This window comes from Syngnathoides biaculeatus, chromosome 14 (assembly GCF_019802595.1).
Source record: "Syngnathoides biaculeatus isolate LvHL_M chromosome 14, ASM1980259v1, whole genome shotgun sequence".
Classification (NCBI taxonomy): domain Eukaryota; kingdom Metazoa; phylum Chordata; class Actinopteri; order Syngnathiformes; family Syngnathidae; genus Syngnathoides; species Syngnathoides biaculeatus.
The window spans coordinates 25,082,121-25,103,168 of record NC_084653.1 but is presented as its reverse complement, the minus strand read 5'-3'; the positions used below and the strand labels follow the sequence as shown (position 1 = coordinate 25,103,168).

Genomic DNA, 21,048 nt, shown 5'->3' with positions numbered 1-21,048 from the left:
ATTTGGGGTGCCATGGAATTAATTGGGGAACGGCCTTTAGGTGAGCGGAGGTCCGCATTTGAAGAAATAATTTTGGTGAAAAGGCTCATTAACATTTTAGTGAATGCGCCTCGTAATTTGCACGTTTAATCCGTCGCATTCCTTCATGGAACTGTTAACGAAGAAATCAACTACGAATGGCAGATCATACTCTACTTCACAATCCTAAAGTAAATAAATGCGGCAGCGAATAATGTCCTGCGTTGTTGTTTTTGGTGGCCGCGAAGGAGTCGCCGCCATCGCAGGGGCGTTCACCGAGAAGATAATCAAGGACATGGCGTCGTTCAACGAGCGGCCCATCATCTTCGCCCTCAGCAACCCCACCAGCAAGGCCGAGTGCACGGCGGAGCAATGCTACACTCTCACCGAGGTACGACTCCCGGGGATTTGCCGTCGCCGGAACAAAACCTCGCCACTTCAAAAAAAAAGAAATGCTAACAAACGCATAGACTGCGGAGTCCGACTGAAACCTTTTCAAGCTTGGTTGTTTACTGTCTTTTTTTTTGGATCAGGGCCGCGGGATCTTCGCCAGCGGGAGTCCTTTCAGCAAGGTGACACTGGCCGACGGACGTTCCTTCTACCCCGGCCAGGGAAACAACGCCTACGTGTTCCCCGGGGTGGCGCTGGGTGTCATCGCCTGCGGCGTTCGCCACATATCCGACGACATCTTCCTCACCACTGCAGAGGTCCTTTTTTTTTTTAAATGATTAATATCATTACCAACTCATTCGTCATCAACTATGCTGTTCTTGTCAGGCCATCGCCGACATGGTGACTGAGGAGCATTTGGCCGAGGGGCGACTCTACCCTCCTCTCCACTCCATCAGAGAGGTGTCCTTCAAGATCGCTGTCAAGGTTTGAGATAAAATATGTTCATTTCAATAGCAATATCATTGGCAAACATTTTAATATTGTCATTTTGCGGGGCATAAAGGCGTCTCTAAAGCCAACAGACGTGGCGCACTAATAATCTTTGGATGTGCCAGCCACTTATGACAAATAACCGTTTCTATGATCATGCATCGTATTTCTTCATAAAGGGGAATTATGGTGGTATGGATTAACAATGTATCCAAGAGTTTGTCATATGTAGTGTATCTTGAAAATGTGACGTTAATCCTCTGTCATTTAATGGTGTTTTGAGATGATTTTTATCAGCAAATACAAATTTGCACGGGTGCCGCCATTTTGGCGAGTCACATGACCTACATGCGCGGATGTGACTTATTACGTGCCGCAACAAAGGCTCGATTACGATGGGACACAATTATGGCCAGCGCTGATTTGTCGGATTTATCCTTATCTGATAAAGAAATAGTTTGATTACTCGCAAGCCGACACGTAAGGCTCGCCGCCGGAGCTCGCTCGCGGCCCGCCACTGGAGCTCGCTTGTGGCCGGTTGCCGGAGCTCGTGGGCTTCCTCGCGGCCCACCACCGGAGCTTGCTCGTGGTTGGTCGCTTGCCACCGGAGCTCACTCGCTGCCCCCCACTGGAGCTCGCTCGTGGGCGGTTGCCGGAGCTCGTGGGTTTCCTCGCGTTCCGCCGCCGGAGCTTGCTCGCAGCTTGGTCGCTCGCCGTCGGAGCTCGCTCATCAGACTCCGCGTCATTCCCGTCCGCAGAACCATCCGCAAATTTAACATTATTTCCAGCCACAGGTTCAAATCTGGACGGACGTATTCCTCCGTCTTTCCGATCAACCGATGCTATTCCTTCATCAGATGAGGATAAATCTTAGAAATCAGCGCTGGCCGTAATTTAGCCTTTTTTGGGGCATGTTACACATCACATCCGCGCACGTAAACCATGTGACTCGGCAAAATGGCAGCGCCCATGAAAAGTCGTAATTGCCCGATTAAAAAAAATTTCTCAAAAGAGCATTAAAGGAGGAGGATTAACATCACATTTTCAAGATACAGTACATATGACATGACCTCTTGGATTCATTATTAATCCAAACCACCGGAATTCCCCTTTAAATATGTATCACCGTCAAAGGACTGTAAAGACAGAAAGCTCGTGTTTTTTAGAGGAACCACCTAATAACGTTCTTGTGTTGCGTCCAGATCGTCAACTATGCGTACAAGCACAACATGGCGTCGCTGTACCCGGAGCCCAAGGATAAAGAGGCTTTTGTCCTCTCACACATCTACAGCCCCGACTACGACTCGTTCACGCTGGATACGTACGCCTGGCCGCAGGAGGCCATGAACGTGCAGGACGTGTGATCGTCCGTCGCGTCCTTACGTAGTGCAGAGTTTTTTCAGAGTTTCTTTTTTTGTTTATGTCAGGATTTGTTTGGCTCCTTACGAGGGTTTGCACTGCACTCCGACTCCTGACTGAATGTCTCCATGGGAACCTAAGCTTTAACGTCACACTCCTCCCCGCGACGCATCTTTGCCCCTCCCGGTAGCGCCCCCGTCCCCGCCGACCGACCCTTTCTAATCCGTGTGTTGGCGAAAAGCCATGACGTTGTTTTGTGCTTTTTGCAAAAGGGAGCATTAAACTTTCTAATGAACTTTTACAAAGTCACAGCTGGTTTTTTTTGTTTTTTTTTTTTTTAAATGACTGTCCTATGTATTTGGGGAAAAAAAAAAAAAATTCAATTTCAGGGGAATCTGCGAGGCAAATCTGCCCACAACTTCATACTCATTATTTATTACTCATTAATTAATGAGTCGCTCCGCCAAGATGTTGCCACCTGATTTCCGGTTCAGCACTTTCTTTATTTTGCACTGCAGAGGTCTTTAAAAAAAAAAAAATAATTCACGTTAAGGTATTACAAAAGAAAACATACAAAGTAAACATCAATTTATGGTTAATAATTGGAAAATTGGCTATAATACAATCAGTAATACTGTAGATTTCGCCAACGCTTGAGTTTTTGCAATTAATGTAGCCATCAAACAATAAAATATCTCTTTTCATCAGGGTTCAGATGGAAGGCGTTGGGCTCACAGTTCTGAGGTCCCTGGTTCGATCCCGGACCCGCGTGTGTGGAGTTTGCATGTTCTCCCCCGTGCCTGTGTGGGTTTTCTCCAGGTACTCCGGTTTCCTCCCGCATTTCAAAAACACGCAACATTAATTGGACACTCTAAATTGCCCCTAGGTGTGATTGTGAGTGACCGTCTCCATATGCCCTGCGATTGGCTGGCGACCAGTTCAGGGTGTCCCCCGCCTCCTGCCCCTGTTGACAGCTGGGATAGGCTCCAGCATTCCCGCAACCCTTGTGAGGATAAGTGGCGAAGAAAATGGATGGATGGATGATTTTCATGACTACAAGTTATGCAGGGACTATAATTGGTGGAAGTAGTTTCTCTGAAATCTTTATTTTCACTCAGTTGTGCAGATATTCATCATATCATATTCCCTGCAATAAATCAGGTTCAGTGCATCTGTAGAAAAAAAAATGGCCTGTGACAAATAAAATACAAACAAATGTAAAATTCAAATCTCCGCCAAGGCAAGAAGCAGGGAAAATACACGGCGTCGTGCAGCGAGCGGTGCGCACTTCGTGGAGAACAAGGCAACACGCGGTGAAGAATGAGCTCAAGTCTTGACATCGCACACAAGCTCCACGTGCTAATGGACCTTTCCGACCTGTCAATCACTCGTACAATAATAGCCAATCAGATAGCCGCATTGTCTTCACCCCTGGCCTGACACGCCCCTCTCGCCGTATTGTCCCACAAGCAATGTTGGTTGACAGTAGTGTGCGCTTGGAAATGTTAATGTTACGAAGGAAATGGTCCTCACAGATATCCTGCCCGCTTGATTCATTTTCCAAAGCCGAAAACACAGTTGACGAAGCGTCTACGGTGGATTAAGGCTCGCGGAAGAGCGCACGTACAACTAAATGTGGACAATATGGTAAGCGATGGAGAAGTATCTTCTCTGAGTTTGATTGAATTATTATCAGTGCTTTATACATTGCAGGAGAACAACTTTCACTTTGTTAGTGCATCACTGACCTGCTGAATGAAGTGTGTCACGTTTTATGCCGAAGAGTCGGGTGAGTGACGCGTAAATGCGCAATGTCATGCAAGAGAAATGTCCATTTGCCTATTTGTATCGCATCGGACTTTAAAGACAGAGCACTGGGTTCGATTACGAGCCAAGTCAAGTAAAGCCGAGTAAAAAGGACTCTCCCTGCTTTACATGCGCACTACGATTCCACTATTTTATCCTGTTGGATTTCAATATGAAGTTTGTGAGCCGTCAAATGTTTTTTGCAACGATCGCCGACATTTCGCTGTAACTCTGACATTGCGCCCCGCTCCGTCCACAATCATAATTTCGTGTACGTATCCTTGCGTGAAATAGTTGAGACCTCTCTGTAGAACTGTCTTGGACATTGGATGCATTTGCCCAAAAAAAAACATACCGCAATATTAACTGGAATACGTGTTAGAGAATCCACTTCAAACCTGTTGTGTTCAGTCGCCATTTTGGAAGCTTGTTGGACATGGCTGGGGGGGGTCAAGGTCGCAAGTCGGAAAGGTCCAATAAATTCAAATTTTGCAGCACAACAAGTTGTAGAATTTTGAGTGCTGAGATGAGGCAGACCTCAAAAAAATGGCAAAGGAAAACTTGGCAAGTTGTCATTCTCTTTGTCCGCATGTTAGCAAACTAGCAGTCAGTTATTATTTTTTTTTAATGTGCTATATTTTGCTGTCATGTTTTAACCAGCTATGCAGCAAGTTTGAACAGGAGCTTGCTGGGTGTACCGTGTACCAATCCCAAACTAAAATGAAAACACTGCTACTGAGACTAAAGTTGTCTTTAAATAGGCTAATACTGTCCATTTTCATAATACCGGAATATTTTATCCTCATTAAGTTGCAATTGATTGTGCAAAATTATGTATTATTATTACTATTAAGAGGATAATATCATACCAATACATTCTTCGCCATTTTATGCAATAAAAAAAATACGCATTTTTTTTCTTTTTTTTTTTTAAATAATACAACCCATTCATGCCTAACCTGTGAGGCCTTGGCACTCTTCCGGACGTTCAACCAGGTCCGATTTATGAAAAATCACCCAATGTTCCCGGTTCCCTCACGGCAGACGTGGGACAACATCATGTCCACCATGCTCTTGACGATGGCCGTAGGAGGGTGCAGGTGGTGAGGAAGGCGGTGCGCCACGCACATCTGCCAGGCGTCCACCAGAACGACGTCCAGGCCCTTGAACACGGCTCGCAGCGCCGCGTCCAGCTGCAGCGAGAACCAGTCGCTGTTGTACAGGCTGACGTCGCCTTTCAGGTCCTGGGGGTTGGCCGTGCGCACCGCCACCGCCGTCCCCGGCGCCCGCTCCAGGAGACGCGCCACCGCCCTGCGGATGTGCCGCAGCCGGCGTACGTAGACCTCCACGGGGAAGGTGCTGAAGTGAGACCAGATGCTGAGCGCCACCACCGTGTTGGGACCGCCGGTCAGGCTGTCCAGCTCGTTGGCGATGTAGCGCAACTCGCTGGCCGTGACGGTGGAGAAGCGGATGGGTGGCCCGTGGCAGCGGTACTTCAGCAGAATGTTGCGGGTGCTGTCCACCGCCATTAAGGGCCCCACCATTTTGGGACTGCGCAGGTCGAATTCCTTCATGTCTGCAGGGCAGAACACAAGTCAGACCACGTAAGAGGGAACAAAGTGTCAGGAGCAAGAATACGTCTTCCATGTGGTCGCAAGCGCTGAAAAAAGTGCAACAACCGCGTCATTCCTCAAGACTCACTTTACATCCATCCATTTTCTTAGCTGCTTATCCTCACAAGGGTCACAGCTATCCCAGCTACCAACGGGCAGGAGGCGGGGTACACCCTGAACTGGTTGCCAGCCAATCGCATGGCACATAAGAGACGAGCAGCCGCACTCACAATCACACCTCGCGTCATGTACCAGCGGACCCAAATGCAGGACTTCCAGGCAAAGGCATAATGCTCAGAGTGGTTTTATTTTTCTTTGAGAATTGATTTCTCCAATAATCCAAGCAGTCAGAAATGTCTAATAGAACAATAATCCGAATCCTTTTTCCTCGTTTCCGTCCACCACCGGAGGAGCAGCGGTCACGGCGCTACCAGACAAAAATCGCTCACCTGGAAGTACGCTGAGGAGATACTCGAACCACTGGCGCACGGTGGAGTCGCCGTACATGTAGACCGCCTTGTTGGTTAAACATTTCGAGATGGCGGCCGCGCCGTCAAACCGCCGCATGGGAATGCCACCCAACGGCCTCCACGAGTCCCGGTAGTAGTACCCGGACGTCGCCATCTTGACGAGATCCGTTTTTGGACCGCCGCTTTCTACGTTGATGACAGACGCGATGACGTGAATGGATGTGCCGTCCCCCCGGCCCAAAAAAGCAGACGTCGGCGGTACCTTTTCTGGAGGGCAACACGTTGATGGTGTCCGTCGCAGAAGCGTGGATGGGAACTTTGACGTTCACGTCGCTGAAAAAAAAAAAAAAAAATTAAAATTGTGCATTGCAAAAGTTGCAAGAAGAAAAGCAATAATGATATAATACAGCAATTTTTGTACGGATCAAAAGATTTCTGCTCAGACATTTTTACAGTTTCCTAAAAACTGAAGTACCCCGACCGGGACTCGGGGGGTCCACGGGTGGTCTCGTTTGAACACATTTTTCCCTAAAAACTGAAGTACCCCGACTGGGACTTGGGGGTCCACGGCTCGTGTCAGGGAACGCGGAGGTGCACGAACCTCTGAAATAGCAAAGCTTCCTTATTGGTGATGAGGTTTTTGAGGTAGCCTCCCTTGGCGTGGTTGATCCTGGCGTCGCAGCTGAGCGCTTTGGGCTTGTAGCAGTACCAGGGCTCACCGGAGTAAGGGTCCGTGTAGTTGCACAGCGGTCCCTGGTCTTGCGGCAGGCACATGTTGCACACAGTCGTCTCAGAACGAAGGCCAAGACGAAAGAGGCTGACGAAGTAGACCCGATCGGGCCGCTTCTCCCTCAGCCGGCGCAGCACGGCGACGGCCTCGCTCGAGTGCACCATCGTGACCTCGACCCGGGCCGAGCCCTCCCACAGCAGCGGGAAACGGGCGGAGTAAAGTCCGTTCTCGTGGTCCAGCACTTGCCCGGCCACGCCCGCCTGGTATTCCGGGGAGTGCAACCGGGCCAACAGGAAGTCGCCGCCGTAGCGCTTGGGTCGGCCGTCGAAGTCGTGCAGGTGGACCAGCACTTCCAGCTGGTCGCCCACGTACCAACGTCGTCCTTTTATTGGGGAGACGACCGTAAACAGGCTGCGGGCCGGGTCACTCGTCTGACACAGCGCGGGCGACGCCGCCCGAGGCGGTGGCTGAGGCCAGGCGATGGAGTCCAAAATGTCCCGCTCCTCCAGCTCCTCTTCCGGTGACGCCGGCTGACCCAGATGCGAACAGAAGGTGCGATTGCGGTGACACGTCGGGAACCTCGTGCAGGTGACGGACTGGACCGGGTCCTGGAGTTTGTACTTCCAGTTCTGAAGAGATGACATCGATGGGTCAGGTTAGGGTTAGGATATCACGTATGTGAGCTCCCTCTTCGTAGAAGGAGGAGGAGGAACGAGACCGCACTTTGCCTCTTTAGTGCTGTTTTTAAACGCTCTCGTGTGTCAAGAACCTCCTGTGCGGGGCTGGGCCCAAAGGCAGGACTCCGGGACAAGGACATGACGTTAGGTGTAGTTTTATCCAAGCTGAGGTCATACACGGTGTAAGCAGTCCAAGAAGGAAGCGGTACGGAAACGCTAGGGTATGCAGGATCCACAAGACATGGAGCGAGGTCTGATGACTAGGAGACGAACTAGGAACTCGGACTTGACTATGGAACATAAACTGAGACAGGACTAAACTGAGGTGGCACAGAAACACTGTGATGAGGATAGGTCAACACTACACTATTTTCAGTATTGGAGATTTCTACCGTCAGTGAATGCAACTCACTAACTCTGGGCACAGCGTTTCTGTGCCACCTCAGTTTAGTCCTGTCTCAGTTTATGTTCCATAGTTAACTCCTAGTTCGACTCTTAGTCATCAGAACTCGCTGCATGTCTTTTGGATCCTGCTTAGCCGAGCGTTTCTGCTTTCTCGGACTCATTACATTGTGTATGACCTCAGCTTGAATAAAACTACGCCTAACGTCGTGTCCTTGTCCAGGAGTCCTGCATTTGGGCCCGGCCCCGCACCGGAGGTTCTTGACAGAACGAACTAAAAACTCCAACTCAAATTTGCAGTCTAATTACAATCCGGATGTGAAACAGCCGTGAGCGGTGACAGGTGTCACCGCCCAGAGCAGTGGCCACCCCCCTCTTGGCCGTGGTCCGGCCCGGCTCACGACATCGTGAACACGAGTTTGGCCTGTTGCTTGAATCTCCCCCACGCATCCGGTAAATTGGGTGAGTTGGAATACCGAACGCCTCCTCGTCGTCGTCTTCATTAGCCCCCCCGCCCCCGTGAGTTCATATTTTTTTAATTTCTCTTGATTCTGTAGTTACGCCTCCGTCACTCCGACACCACCTTACGATATTGCGTAGTCGTGAGCCCAAAAGTACTTTTTAACGCGGGTGACATTTATTTCGCTTCCCCACCTCTGCCTCAGCTGCTCACTTCCTTATCGTCCCTTCTCGTCGCGCCCCGCAATGCTCTGTTTCGCACGCGGCCTCCGTCGTTCTTCTTTCTTTACTCCTCACGCCGGCACGAGTGCCTCGATCGCTTCCGGTGTTCGTTTGTCAAAGGACTTTCAAGATTAAAAAGATCAAACGATAACCGTAGCCAAAACATTAACGGTAAACATTTATCGCCTTCCTAGCCGTGATATGTAGACGCGGTCTTGCCGTCCAAAACAAACAAACAAACAAACACGTGGTCGGCGTGACGATCGATTGCCGCTTCCCTGTTGAAAAAAAAAGTTGTACCCTGTGATGTCATTAGAATTTGCAGTTAGCCATTAAGCTACGCACGCTTTGATTACGGCAGTTGAGCATTTTGAGGGTTCGGATCCCTCGTTTGCTGGTCTGTTCTTTTGTTTGGATGCAGCTGTGTCGTTTTAAGGCCAAACAATCACTTTCAAGTGATTATAGATACATAAATGAGCATCTCTCACCTCCTTATTGGTGATATTGTGCAGCAGGAAGAGGAGCCCAAACAGGGAGAGGACGATGAGGCCGTGTTTCAAAACATTTCCGGGCTTCATGTTCGCTTTAATCCCTTTGAGTAGCCGCCGTCATTGCAGAGATGCGCCTGTGACGACAAAGCAAAAAAAAAAAAAAAATGAAAAAAATTCTAATTGTGTCTCCTGGAAATCGAATTGGCTCCACGTGTCCATCCGTAATCCTTCAGGAAGCAGGAAGGAGCCTGACGGTAGCAAAATGTGCGCGTGTCACTCGGTTGTGGAGGTAGAACCTGTTAAGGCCAAGTCGAAGAATCTGCTGTATCGGTTGAAAAATACACAATCAGACTCAATCAAAAACAAAATTCAAATCGGAGGTCCGCGTGCTATTGGTGTCTCCTGCCCATATTTAGTCATGACTGCATCGTTCCCCTCACGTCCTCAGTGGGGGTCTCTTCCATGGCCAGATGTGTCCTCGAACGTTCTCGCGCGCCTCGGCACGTTAGACCCGTGAGCTAACCCTGCTGGACTGTAAACCGGAAACCTTGCAGTAATGCATTTCCAGCTGGAACCGGTTGAGACAGAAACTCTTTGTCCAGTAGAAGGACCCGATGTTGCGCAATAGATTAGATACCGTCCGTGGTCCGACATTAAAGACAAGATAAAAGTTGCGTTACAGCCGTTGCCCGGAATATTCTGGAACTTAAAGCTTCGAATAAACCGTTCATCATCTCCAAGCTGTATTTGGGTGACAGAGATTCTCACAACCCGAAATGAAACAAACACGTGGAGGAAAAAAGCGTCCTCCAACGCTCCCCACCTGAATATGAAAGTTAGCGCACCGATCGACCGATGACGATGTGGTGTATGGCTCTTGGGGGTGTGACATCGACAGGGGTTGATGGAAGTAAATTGACCCTAGGTGTGATTGCGAGGGTTTTCTCCGGGCAGTCCGGTTTCCTCCCACATGCCAAAAACGTGCAACATTAATTGGACACTCTAAATTGCCCGTAGGTGTGATTGTGAGTGCCACTGTTTGTCTCCATGTGCCCTGCGAGTGGCCGGCAACCAGTTTAGGGTGTACCCCGCCTCCTGCCCCTTGACAGATGGGATTCTCCAGCACTCCCGCGACCCTCGTGAGGATAAGCGGCAAAGAAAATGAATGTGATTGCAAGCGTGACTGTTGTCTGTCTCCGTGTGCCCTGCGATTGGCTGGGAACCAGTTCAGGGTGTACCCCGCCTCCTGCACGTCGACAGCTGTGATTCTCCAAGACTCTCGCGACCCTTGTGAGGATAAGTGGCTAAGAAAATGGATGGATGGATGGATGGATGGATGGATGTGATTGCCAATGCGACCGTTGTCTGTCTCCGTGTGCCCTACGATTGTATACCCCACCTCCTGCCCGTTGACAGTTGGGATAGCACTCCCCGCTACCTTCGTGAGGATAAGCGGCTAAAAAAATGGATGTGACTGCAAGTGCGACCGTTGTCTTTTTTTTTTTAGCTGTGATTCTCCAGCACTCCCTGCCACCCTTGTGAGTCTAAGCAGCTCAGAAAATGGATGGATGGACTTATTTCTTTTCCACGATGGCTTTTAATGTAACGATTAATTGGAAATTTTTAATAGCGTAAAAGGGGGTAAAAAAAGGGTTGTGAGGATAAAGCCAGAGCAAGTGAAAGGTGTTGCATGCACGTTTTGAAACAGAAAGTGTTGGTATGTTGCTGAAAAATGAAGGTCTTACTTCTTCCAGGTCGCGAGGACAGCGTTCATTCCTCCTTCATGATAGCATCGTCGGCTCGGTGTGTTGATCCTGGCAATATTTGGACGTGATCCTCCAGATGCAAAGTTCAACTCGGCCCACCGGTGAGAGATCTGGGTAAACGCAATTCGCGCATTCTTCAAAAACGAGCAATCACGATGGAACGTTTCATACATGGGCGGCACGGTGGATCAGCTGGTAAAGTGTCGGCCTCACGGTTGTTGAGGCCTCTGCGGAGTTTGCATGTTCTCCCCCGTGCCTGCGTGGGTTTTCTCCGGGTGGGCACTCCGGTTTCCTCCCACATCCCAAAAAACATGCAACGTCAATTGGACACTCGAAAGTGCCCCTAGGTGTGATTGTGAGTGCGACTGTTTGTCCCCATGTGCCCTGCGATTGGCTGGCGACCAGTTCAAGGCGTACCCCGCCTCCTGCCAGTTGACAGCTGGGATAGGCTCCGGCGCTCCCCTCGTGAGGATAAGCGGCAAAGTGTGACAAACAAAGCACATGTGACAAAAATAGCCAACGTGGGCCTTTGCGACGTCTTCGTCGTCCTCTCGAGATCGTCACTTTTTACGTTGTCTGCTTTTTACGTCCCAGTCTGCTGTTTCCACGGCACCCAATGTAACTCGAATGCATCACATTGATTAAGCGCATCATAGCAAAGGTTTCCACGGCAACCGATGGGCCTGTTTGATTGCATCACATTAAAAACAACCAAGAGAGCAAATGTGAGATAACTTTATATCCGATTAATCTGACAGCGGTGCGCGCACCTGACTTTGGTGCGGGAAGCGTGGGATCAATTCCTGCCCAGTGACGGCGTCGATATGCGCTCGGGCGACCGGTTCAGGGTGTTGTCCGACTTTGGGCTCCGGCGCTCCCGCCACCCTTGTGAGGATAAGCGCCTTGGGAACGGGACACCTTTCATAAACACACGAATAAATAACTCATACATCCAAAACCATCATGTTGCCTAATCCGATTAAAATTAAAACTGCCAAAACAATCTTCAAAAGGAAGTAATAGAGTAATAACCCGAAAAGAGATGTAATTTAATTAGACAATCTATGCAACTCATGCATGACATGACTGGGAGAAATATGTAATCAAATTATAGCTGCTTTTGGAAAATTCAACGATTACCATTTGCTTCATTTGAATAAAAAAAAAAAAAGAAGAAAGCCACAAAAGATGAATTTTCATATCGTCACCTCCTTCCGAAGCCGGCGCTTGTACGCACTTTTCCAAACATGCCATCTTTATCGTGTAATGTTTTGTTTCATATTTTGAAAAGGTTAGACTTGTTGTCCACAATTTTGAACACATAAAATAACATCGACTTGTAAACGTTTACCAAAGGGTCCTGTTCATGCCTTCGTTTAAAATTATGAAAAGTAATTCAATGTAATGACTTAAATTACTTTAATAAAATATTTTAAAGAGTTACGCTACGATATGACCCTTTTACATTTTTTGCAATTGTAACCCGCTACTTTTTAAAAGTGTTGACCAAATTTTTTAGTTGTTGTTGGGAGGGATTTGTTTTCATGAATTAATTACATATTAATTAAAATATGCATTTAAATGTATATTTTTCCTCGTGTTGTAATTTGCTGGCATGACCAAAGTCATCTGAGATACTCGTGAGGATCATCAGTACTGTCAAGCGGACGCATGCATAACGCCAAAATCATATTTGACTGCACCATGAGTACAATAAAAACGTCTGTTTCGCGTCTATTAAAAAAAAGATATGGTAACATAATAAACCTTATCGTATAATCTCACCATAAATTTTTGTTCCCATTGATTACACTAACAACAACGAGAAAAAGAATAATATTTACCGTTTATAAAAATTAAGAAAAAAATGCAAAGAAAAAAAGAAAAATACAGTATATCTTCCACAAGATGAGGTCTTTCTGCTACACACACACACACACACACCGACGATCTGAAGCAGGGTAGCAGGGGGGTGGAAAATCGAGCTTCCTGGTTGTTGACAATTCTTAAAAATGCAAAATATGAATCCCAAAGCGCGATTTGATGACCTCCGATTTGTGCCCGTTGTGAGTTTGTCGCCTCCTCGCTGGCTCGGTTGAAAAGCAAACAAGCAAATAACATCGAACGTGCTCGTTTGCTCGTCGTCCGCGGTGATTGGCTGGTTTCATTCACTACTTCCGGATTCCTTTTTTTTTTTTTTACGAATAAACTTTATTGAATAGAAACAACACAGCCCGCTGAACAGTTTACGTCCATCCGTTTCTTGCAAGTCTTTGATCAAATAAAAAACAAAACAAAGAGATTCAGGAAAGGTGCTCGAGGTTGATAAAAATGAATAATACTAAAAATCGCCGTCTTTACAGTCTGCATGATGCGAAGGAGAATTCACAACATTTTAAACACGTCAATATTTAGTCGTTACTTGCTAACTTTACATTGTGGATTTGAAACCGTCCTAAAATGACGTCAAAAACAAATCGAATATGTATGCTCATTTTCCTCGGGCCTAGTCTTTAAAATATCCGTCCATCCGTTTTCTTTTGCCGCTTATCCTCACGAGGGTCGCGGGGAGTGCTGGAGCCTATCCCTGCTGTCAACGGGCAGGAGGCGGGGTGTACCCTGAACCGGTCGCCAGCCAATCGCAGGGCACATCGAGACAAACAGCTGCACTCACAATCACACCGAGGGGCAACTTGGCTATCCATCCATTTTCTTTGCCGCTTATCCTTACGAGGGTCGCAGGGATTGCTGGAGCCTGTCCCAGCTGTCAACAGGCAGGAAGCGGCGTACACCCTGAACTGGTCACCACCCAACCGCAGGGCACGTTGAGACAAACAACAGTCGCACTCACAATCACACCTAGGGGCAATTTAGAGCGTCCAATTAATGTTGCGCGTTTTTGGGATGTGGTAGGAAGTCAGACCGCCCGGAGAAAACCCACACAGGCAGGTCCGGGATCGAACCCGGGACCTCAGAACTGTGAGGCCAACGCTTTACCCGCTTTTCACACCGTGCCACCATCTTTAAAACATATATTTTAAATTTGTATCGTTTCATGTTAATTCGTCAGAGTAATAAAACAAAAAATCTGGAGTCGTTAATGCTACATTTGCTACTCTTGGGAGTTATGAAATTGAAAGTCAGCCCACCAACGTTCAATATTTTATAGCTGGACTCGAATCATATTTTGGGTGTGGGTGTGTTGCATCGGTCGACGCATTTCCCCGTGATGACACCCGTCCAGTGAACACTCTTGCAATGATCTGATTTTTATTTCAGTGTGATTATGTTTGTATGCATATTATTCGCAAGGAGAACGGGTTGATGTTCGATTACCAGAAGAGGTAGAAAAAAACAAAAGTCAGCGACGTTGGGCAAAATTTCAGGATGAGCCTAAAATGCATAACAGTAAAACTTCTTATCGGTGAACTTGAGACTTTTGCTGTTCTTACTTGTTGTTGCTTACTGTGCATTTCAGGTCCATCCTAAAATATCACCCAAAATCCAAATATGGTTTGATTTTTTTTTTTTTGTGTTCAACAAATAAAAGTACACTTTCGTGGGTGATAAGACAATAAATATAAGTGCAATTCTCAGCCGCGCCTCGCTGGGGAAATGGGAGCATTCTTATGATCCAGTTTCTTTTCCGTTGATATCCGCCTGGTCATCTTCGGTTTGCGGGGAAGGCGACGCTTGTGCGGTTAGCGACTCCTCCTCCTCCTCCTCCTCGGCCTCCTCCTCCTCCTCTTCCTCCCTCTGCTGCAAGGAGGAGGCGTACTGCTCGAGCAGGCTGCAGTCCGCGCTGTCCACGCGGCCGCGGGACCCTCGCACGGTCTCCGCCGTCCCGCCGCTCAGGAAGCCGTCTCCGGGGGAGGCCCGCTCCTCGCCGGTCGTCACCTGGAAGCCCGAGTCCGGCATGGAGACGTCCGCGGGCGGCGGGTCGGCGGAGCCGCGCGCCGCGGGCGGGGAGTCCGGACACGGTCCGGGAGGGGCGGGGACGTGAGCGAGGCGGGCCAGCTGCTCCTCGACAGACTGCTTCCACCGATGCATGGACTGGACCTAGCACAGGCACAAAGAAATTTGCAAATAGAAATTCCTCACAGCCCAAAGACGCGTTCAAAACTTCTCTTACCTGCGTCCACAGAAACCGGACGGCTTCCTCTTGGACCATCCTTTTCAACCTCTCCTCCTCGCACTGCTTCTGCACCCTGCAAATCAACATTTCCCCTTTTAAGTCTCCGGACCGTAATGTCGTCAAAAATAAGAGCACAGACTTCAACGTTGATTAATCTGATGACAGCCGATGCGCCGGAACGGTGAAAAGTGTTGGCCTCGCGGTTCTGAGGTCCCGGGTTGGATCCCGGACCCGCCTTTGTGGAGTTTGCATGTTTTCTCCGGGCACTCCGGTTTCCTCCCACATCCCAAAAACATGCAGCGTTAATTGGACAATTCCCCTTAGATTGGCTGGCGACCAGTTCAGGGTGTACACCGCCTGTTGACAGCTGGGATAGGCTCCAGTACTCCCTGTGACCCTTGTGAGGATAGGTGAAAGGCAAGGAAAACGGATGGATAAATTGCCCGTAGGTGTGATTTTGAGTGCGGCTGTTTGTCTTCATATGCCCTGTGATTGGCTGGCGACCAGTTCAGGGTGTACCCGGCCTTCTGCCCCTTGACAGATTGGATAGGCTCAAGCACTCCCCGTGAACCTTGTGAGGATAAGCGGCTAAGAAAGTGGATGGATGGATAAATTGCCCCTAGGTATGATTGTGAGTCCAGCTGTTTGTCTCGATGTGCCCTTAGATTGGCTGGCGACCAGTTCAAGGTGTACCCCGCCTCCTGCCTGTTGACAGCTGGGATAGGCTCTAGCACTCCCTGCGACCCTCGTGAGGATAGGTAAGCTGCATGGAAAATGGATGGATGGATAAATTGTCCCTAGGTGTGATTTTGAGTGCGGCTGTTTGTCTCCATGTGCCCTGCGATTGGCCGGTGACAAGTTCAGGGCGTACGCGGCCTTCTGCGCGTTGACAGCTTGGATAGTCTCCAGCACTCCCCGCGACCCTCGTGAGGATAAGCGGCGAAGAAGATGGATGGACGGACGGACAGCCAATGCAAGAGCTATATGGACGGTGTTCACTTTGACTTGATGGCCTGAGGTATTGATTTAACAATGTTTATCATGGTGGTTGTAGAATATTACACATCAAGGAATCGTGGAACATTTTGCCCTCGTCTAACCAAGCCCATAAATGTGGATGACGCGTACCTCTCCAGTTTTAGCGACAAAGAGACGATGTGATCTTGCATCCTGCGCAGGCGGATCTCGCCGCGCACCTCCCTGGCCTCGGGGTGACAACAGCGGGTGTAGCGCCCCCTCCACCACGACTGAATCTTCACAGCCGCTCTCGTCGCTTCCTCCGACGTGTTGGCCACGTGTAAAAAATGTTCTTCTTCGGGGGCTGCCGAACGCGGCGCGACGGCCTCTTCTTCTGCGACGCGCCCGGGGGCCAGCGAGTCGGCCTCGAACGTCTCCGTCTCGTCCTCGCTGTCCGAGCGAGGCGGCCGCGGGTCCAGGTCCGGCGGGAAGGGCATGAAGGAGGACTCGGAGGAGAGCAAACTGCTGTTCAGCTTGTCCTCGTCGGTCTGCACGTCTTCCAAACGCAGGTTTTCGGCCTCTCCCGGTTTTGGGTCGCTGATGCGTGGAAGCGAAGTGCTGGACGCGTCGTGGCTCATCCACGTATTGAACTGCACGGCTCGCTCTATGCGGGAAAAGCAGAGGTAAAAAAAAAAAAAAAAAATCATCATACATCCATCCATCCATTTTCTTTGCCACTTATGCTCATGAGGGTCGCGGGGAGTCCTGGAGCCTATCCCAGCTGTCGACGGGCAGAAGGCGGGCCGCACCCTGAACTGGTTTCCAGCCAATCGCAGGGCACACGGTGACAGACGACCGTCGCACTTGCAATCACATCCAGTCATCCGATGTCTTAGCCGCTTATCCTCACGGGGGTTGTGGGGCGTGCTGGAGCCTCCCGGGCGGGTGCGGGATTGAACCCGGGGCCTCAGAACTGTGAGGTCAACGCTTTCTAGCTGAGCCACTGTGCTGCCCTGCATCCAAGTATCCATTCATAATTTGAACTGCTTATCCACACAAGGGTTGCGGGACAATGAAAGTATATGAATATAAATTGGGGTCATATGGAAAGAGAAAGCAACACGGCGGATCAGCTGGTAAAGCGTTGGCCTCACAGTTCTGAGGACCCGGGTTGAATCCCAGCTCGCCCTGTGTGGAGTTTGCATGTTGTCCCCGTGCCTGCGTGGGTTTTCTCCGGGTGGGCACTCCGGTTTCCTCCCACATCCCCAAAACACGCAACATTAATTTGACACTCTAAATTGCCCATAAGTGTGATTGTGAGTGCGGCTGTTTGTCTCCACGTGCCCTGCGATTGGCTGGCGACCGGTTCAGGGTGTACCCCGCCTCCTCCCCGTTGACAGCTGGGATCGGCTCCAGCACTCCCCGTGACCCTCGTGAGGATAAGCGGCAAAGAAAATGGAAAACAGCCTCTCCTTACCTCTTTCCGGGTCCAAAATGCTCGCAGGTGGTGTTGGTGAGGTCATTTTCTTCACTTCGGCGGCGTTCCCTTGTAGCGACGTACGCAAAGTGTCCCGTGTTTCCACAGCGAGCTGAGTGGGCCGAGGAGGGCTCGGACATTCGCCCCGGGTCTCTTCTAACAACTGCATTTGGTGAAACCTTGGGAAAGGGGGAAAAACATCATTCATGTCAAATTTCATCATTTTTTTTCTTCCCGTATCCACAATCGCCCGCAAGAAACAAAACACGGAACATGTGCATGCAAAGTCTCGCTCAAGTTTCTACCTCTGCTTATTCAGGATCTTCTCCAATTTGGCATCTTCCGCCATCACCAAGGGCGACGACGTGGTCCGGAGGCAAACGGTGGAAAGGTACTGAACCAGTTCATCGTGCTGTCCCGGTCGAAACGAGCGGCCTTTTCCTTGGCTGTACAGCCACTCTGCTTTCAGTCTGGGCAATTTGTGGAAAAAAAAACATATATATATATATATATATATATATATAAATAAAAGGTTATAAGCCTCACCTGGTACATTTGGAAAGGAAATACCATTTGGTACATACACATGCCGCAGTTGTGTAAAAGCCGTAAGTGCCCACATTGAAACACGAGATATGTACAAAGAAAAACGGTACAAAGAGTTCAACGGTACCGCTGCTGTGCTAATGCTAGCGCCGCCGCGCTAACAGAAAAAACAAAAACATACCGGTAAAAATCACGGCAGTAACACGCTAGTGCAGCGCTAACAGGGCCTGACCAGTAAAAGTCACTTCCTCGGCACATACATTCCACCGGTCTCTCTTACCTTTTCCGCTCTAGTGCCCCCTTGCGGCCGTTAGAAATAAATGCACAAATTCGCCGCATCACTGCATAAACCGCAGGGTTGAAATTGCGATTTATAAGCCGGCAATTACGGTACATTTAGGTAGAAAAAAAGTATTGATTATAATAATTCCCGGCCTACGGAGCGCACCTGTTTATAAGGCTCACCTAGTACATTTGTAAAGGAAATATCATTGGTGCATACATACGCCGCAGCTGTGTAAAAGCCGCAAGTGCCCACATTGAAACACGAGATATGTACAAAGAATGACAATACACAGAGCGTTACTCCTAGCGCCACCGCACTAACGCTAACACTGTCACTAGCACCATGCTAACACTAATGCCGAGCTAACGGAAATGGTTTAAAAAAAACAAAACAAAAAAAATACCAGTAAAAATCCCGCCAGTAACACATTAGCGCTGTGCTAACAGGGCCGGACTGGTAAAAGTCACTTCCTCGGCACATATATTCCACCGATCTCACTCTTACCTTTTCCGTTCAAGTGTCACCTCGTGGCCGTTAGAAAAAACTGCACAAATTAGCCGCATCACCGCATAAACCGCAGGGTTGAAACCGTGTGGAAAAAAGTCGCGGCTTATAGGCCGGGAATTACGATACATATTACTTCTATAGCGTCTCTTCTCCATACATTCACCTTTGATAATACGTTGATTGATAAATTTGCTTACCCTTCTTTTTGGGACACCACAAAGCCATCCAAGACTTTCAGGCCCAAACACCAGTTCATCACGTACGGCCGGTAGTCGAAGCGCGGCAGCGACGGGGTCGGCATCACGCACGGGTTATTCATAACGGACAACTGCTCCAGTTCGTGGAGGGGGGCCAGGTGCGCCACCTATGGACAAAAAAAGTGAGCACTTGTAAACGGCACAGGGAAAAAAAAAACCCGTCGGTTTTTGGAGCAACGAATGAGGACTAATTAATTACTTCGTTGAGATCCGTTATCTCATTGGACGCCAACGACAGGATGGACACGTGGGCGGGGAGGTTGGCGGGCACAGTGCGGAGAGTCGTGATGCTGTTGCCGTGCAGGAGGAGAGTCTGCAAAATTGAATCCACAAAATAAAATTCATTTTAGTCGAAAAAAAAAAAAAATATATATATATATATATTAGGGGGCGGAGTCTAGCCGCTAATTTTGGCGATACTACAAAAAGCGTGCTAGAATTGCATCTCACAGATGATTAAGATAAGATTAAAGAAATAAAAAAACAGAATGTGTTCACTTTAAATATGAAATTAAACACCTTGAGGGAAACAAGTTTACTCAGATCGCCAATGATTGATATGCTATTATCGGAAAGATCCAAGTGTTGGAGGGAAACGCAGTTGTTCAGCTGCTCGATGACCTGTGCAAAAAAAAAAACAAAAAAAAAAAAAAGAATCGCACATCAATCACATATGAGAGAACAACTAATGCGTTCATCCATTTACAATTTTGTGCACAACGGCGATTAAAGATGAACCTTAATCGCATTTCCCGACAGGTTGAGCCATTTGAGTTTCGGCAGGTCGCGCAGTCCCTCGATGTAGCCAATACTGTTGTTGGGAAGATTCAGAACTTGCAACTCTTTGAGCTGCGACACGCCCATCATCCGAACCAGGCGGTTGCTGGCGACAGACAGCTAAATATGAAAAGTCCAAGAAAAACACATGGAATATGAAGAATACAGTATTTTTTGCTCAGCGGGGGGGACGAGCGACGCACCTGCTGAAGGCCCGGGTTCCTTTCCATGTGGTCCAGTTTCATGATTTGATTCTGGTCCAGGATGAGCGTGTGCGTGTCCTCTGAGCACATGAAACCGGCGTCGAGCTTCCGCATCCCCCGAGCCGAAAGATCTACGACGGGCCCTGTAATGGTAAAAAAACAAACAACAAAAAATTAGGATGGAATAAAACAATTAATGCTTACGCACAATGTGAACGTCATGAAGGCAGTGATCACGATTATGAAATGATTGTGAGAGTTTCACAAATGAAATGCAACAATTTTAACGTTATTTATTTCCAGTATAATTCAGTGAATTCATTCTAAATAATTATGTTGTTTATGCTAAACTGGTCACAAGCTCTTCGGGTGGAGACACCACCAAACATGCCGCAAAATATTATTTCATCTCCATGCGCGCTTGAATACGATGTATTTTAAAAACAAGATGACATAAACAAATAATAATAATATAAGAACAAATGATCGTAGTCTCTACTCAAAAACAGAAAACAACCTACGCTAGTTAACGTTCACAGAAGGTAGTCATGCAAAAATACAACTTATATTAAAGCACAAGTTGCATACTTACCATTTGTATCCAATTCTAAATCCGACACCCCCATTCTGTTGCCACACACATCCACAAATAGTCGGCAAATTTGGAATTTTTGGGGAATTCGCCTCAAACCAAGTCAAGAAGGGGCCGTCGCTAGCAAGAACTTCAAACAGAGTAGCGGAGAAGGATTGTGGGAAAAGTAGTTCACATCTACGACGCTCCTGGATTGGACGGATGATCCAGTGTGTTATGAAAGACTACACTACCGGATCGTTGTTCGCGACGCGCGAAATGTAGCAACGGCGATGAATGTATTACTTGAGCAAGTTTGTCAAAACACCTAAGAATTAGAAAAATTATGTATGTATGTATGTTATGTATGCATATTCAAAGTTTTGTTCTTATGCACCCATACAACCAATTACTTAGTGACACTCTCGAGGACATCA

General features: G+C 48.3%; 2 protein-coding genes and 1 long non-coding RNA gene across 6 annotated transcripts; 1 reads left to right on the top strand and 2 right to left on the bottom strand.

The window, feature by feature from the left end:
- Positions 1–2,772: 2,772 nt before the first annotated feature.
- nxpe3 (neurexophilin and PC-esterase domain family, member 3) lies at positions 2,773–11,005 on the bottom strand. 2 transcript variants are annotated; one of them, XM_061840593.1, is made up of 6 exons: positions 9,426–10,216; positions 9,127–9,263; positions 6,750–7,507; positions 6,411–6,481; positions 6,128–6,334; positions 2,773–5,641 (listed from the first exon to the last, which is right to left on the bottom strand). In XM_061840593.1, exons 2-6 carry the CDS (start codon positions 9,214–9,216, stop codon positions 5,079–5,081), a joined length of 1,689 nt encoding a protein of 562 aa, XP_061696577.1. In that variant the 5' UTR covers positions 9,217–9,263; positions 9,426–10,216; the 3' UTR covers positions 2,773–5,078. The 2 variants fall into 2 exon arrangements, with proteins under 2 accessions (XP_061696577.1, XP_061696576.1); XM_061840592.1 differs by lacking the exon at positions 9,426–10,216 and adding an exon at positions 10,875–11,005 and having other exon boundaries at positions 2,774–5,641.
- Positions 8,203–16,319, top strand: LOC133511731 (uncharacterized). Of its 3 annotated transcripts, none has more exons than XR_009798023.1 (5): positions 8,203–8,419; positions 10,884–11,009; positions 15,696–15,788; positions 15,890–16,048; positions 16,209–16,319. It is a non-coding gene; the product is annotated as an uncharacterized LOC133511731 (long non-coding RNA). The 3 variants fall into 3 exon arrangements; XR_009798024.1 differs by having other exon boundaries at positions 8,203–8,476; positions 10,884–10,996; XR_009798025.1 differs by having other exon boundaries at positions 8,203–8,476.
- cep97 (centrosomal protein 97) lies at positions 14,149–20,989 on the bottom strand. The gene is made up of 11 exons (XM_061840591.1): positions 20,633–20,989; positions 20,041–20,183; positions 19,799–19,957; positions 19,580–19,681; positions 19,260–19,373; positions 19,001–19,167; positions 17,770–17,934; positions 17,465–17,643; positions 16,159–16,651; positions 15,028–15,103; positions 14,149–14,954 (listed from the first exon to the last, which is right to left on the bottom strand). Exons 1-11 carry the CDS (start codon positions 20,664–20,666, stop codon positions 14,523–14,525), a joined length of 2,064 nt encoding a protein of 687 aa, XP_061696575.1. The 5' UTR covers positions 20,667–20,989; the 3' UTR covers positions 14,149–14,522.
- Positions 20,990–21,048: the final 59 nt, after the last annotated feature.

Coding starts and splice junctions, on each gene's coding strand:
- nxpe3 (XM_061840592.1), bottom strand. CDS start 9,216: ATGAAGCCCGGAAATGTTTTGAAACACGGCCTCATCGTCCTCTCCCTG. Junction 7,508..9,126: donor ACAATATCACCAATAAGGAG/GTGAGAGATGCT, acceptor TCATCTCTTCAG/AACTGGAAGTACAAACTCCA. Junction 6,335..6,410: donor CGTGTTGCCCTCCAGAAAAG/GTACCGCCGACG, acceptor TCATCAACGTAG/AAAGCGGCGGTCCAAAAACG.
- cep97 (XM_061840591.1), bottom strand. CDS start 20,666: ATGGGGGTGTCGGATTTAGAATTGGATACAAATG. Junction 20,184..20,632: donor TTTAGAATTGGATACAAATG/GTAAGTATGCAA, acceptor TTACCATTACAG/GGCCCGTCGTAGATCTTTCG. Junction 19,168..19,259: donor AGATAACGGATCTCAACGAA/GTAATTAATTAG, acceptor TTTTGTCCATAG/GTGGCGCACCTGGCCCCCCT.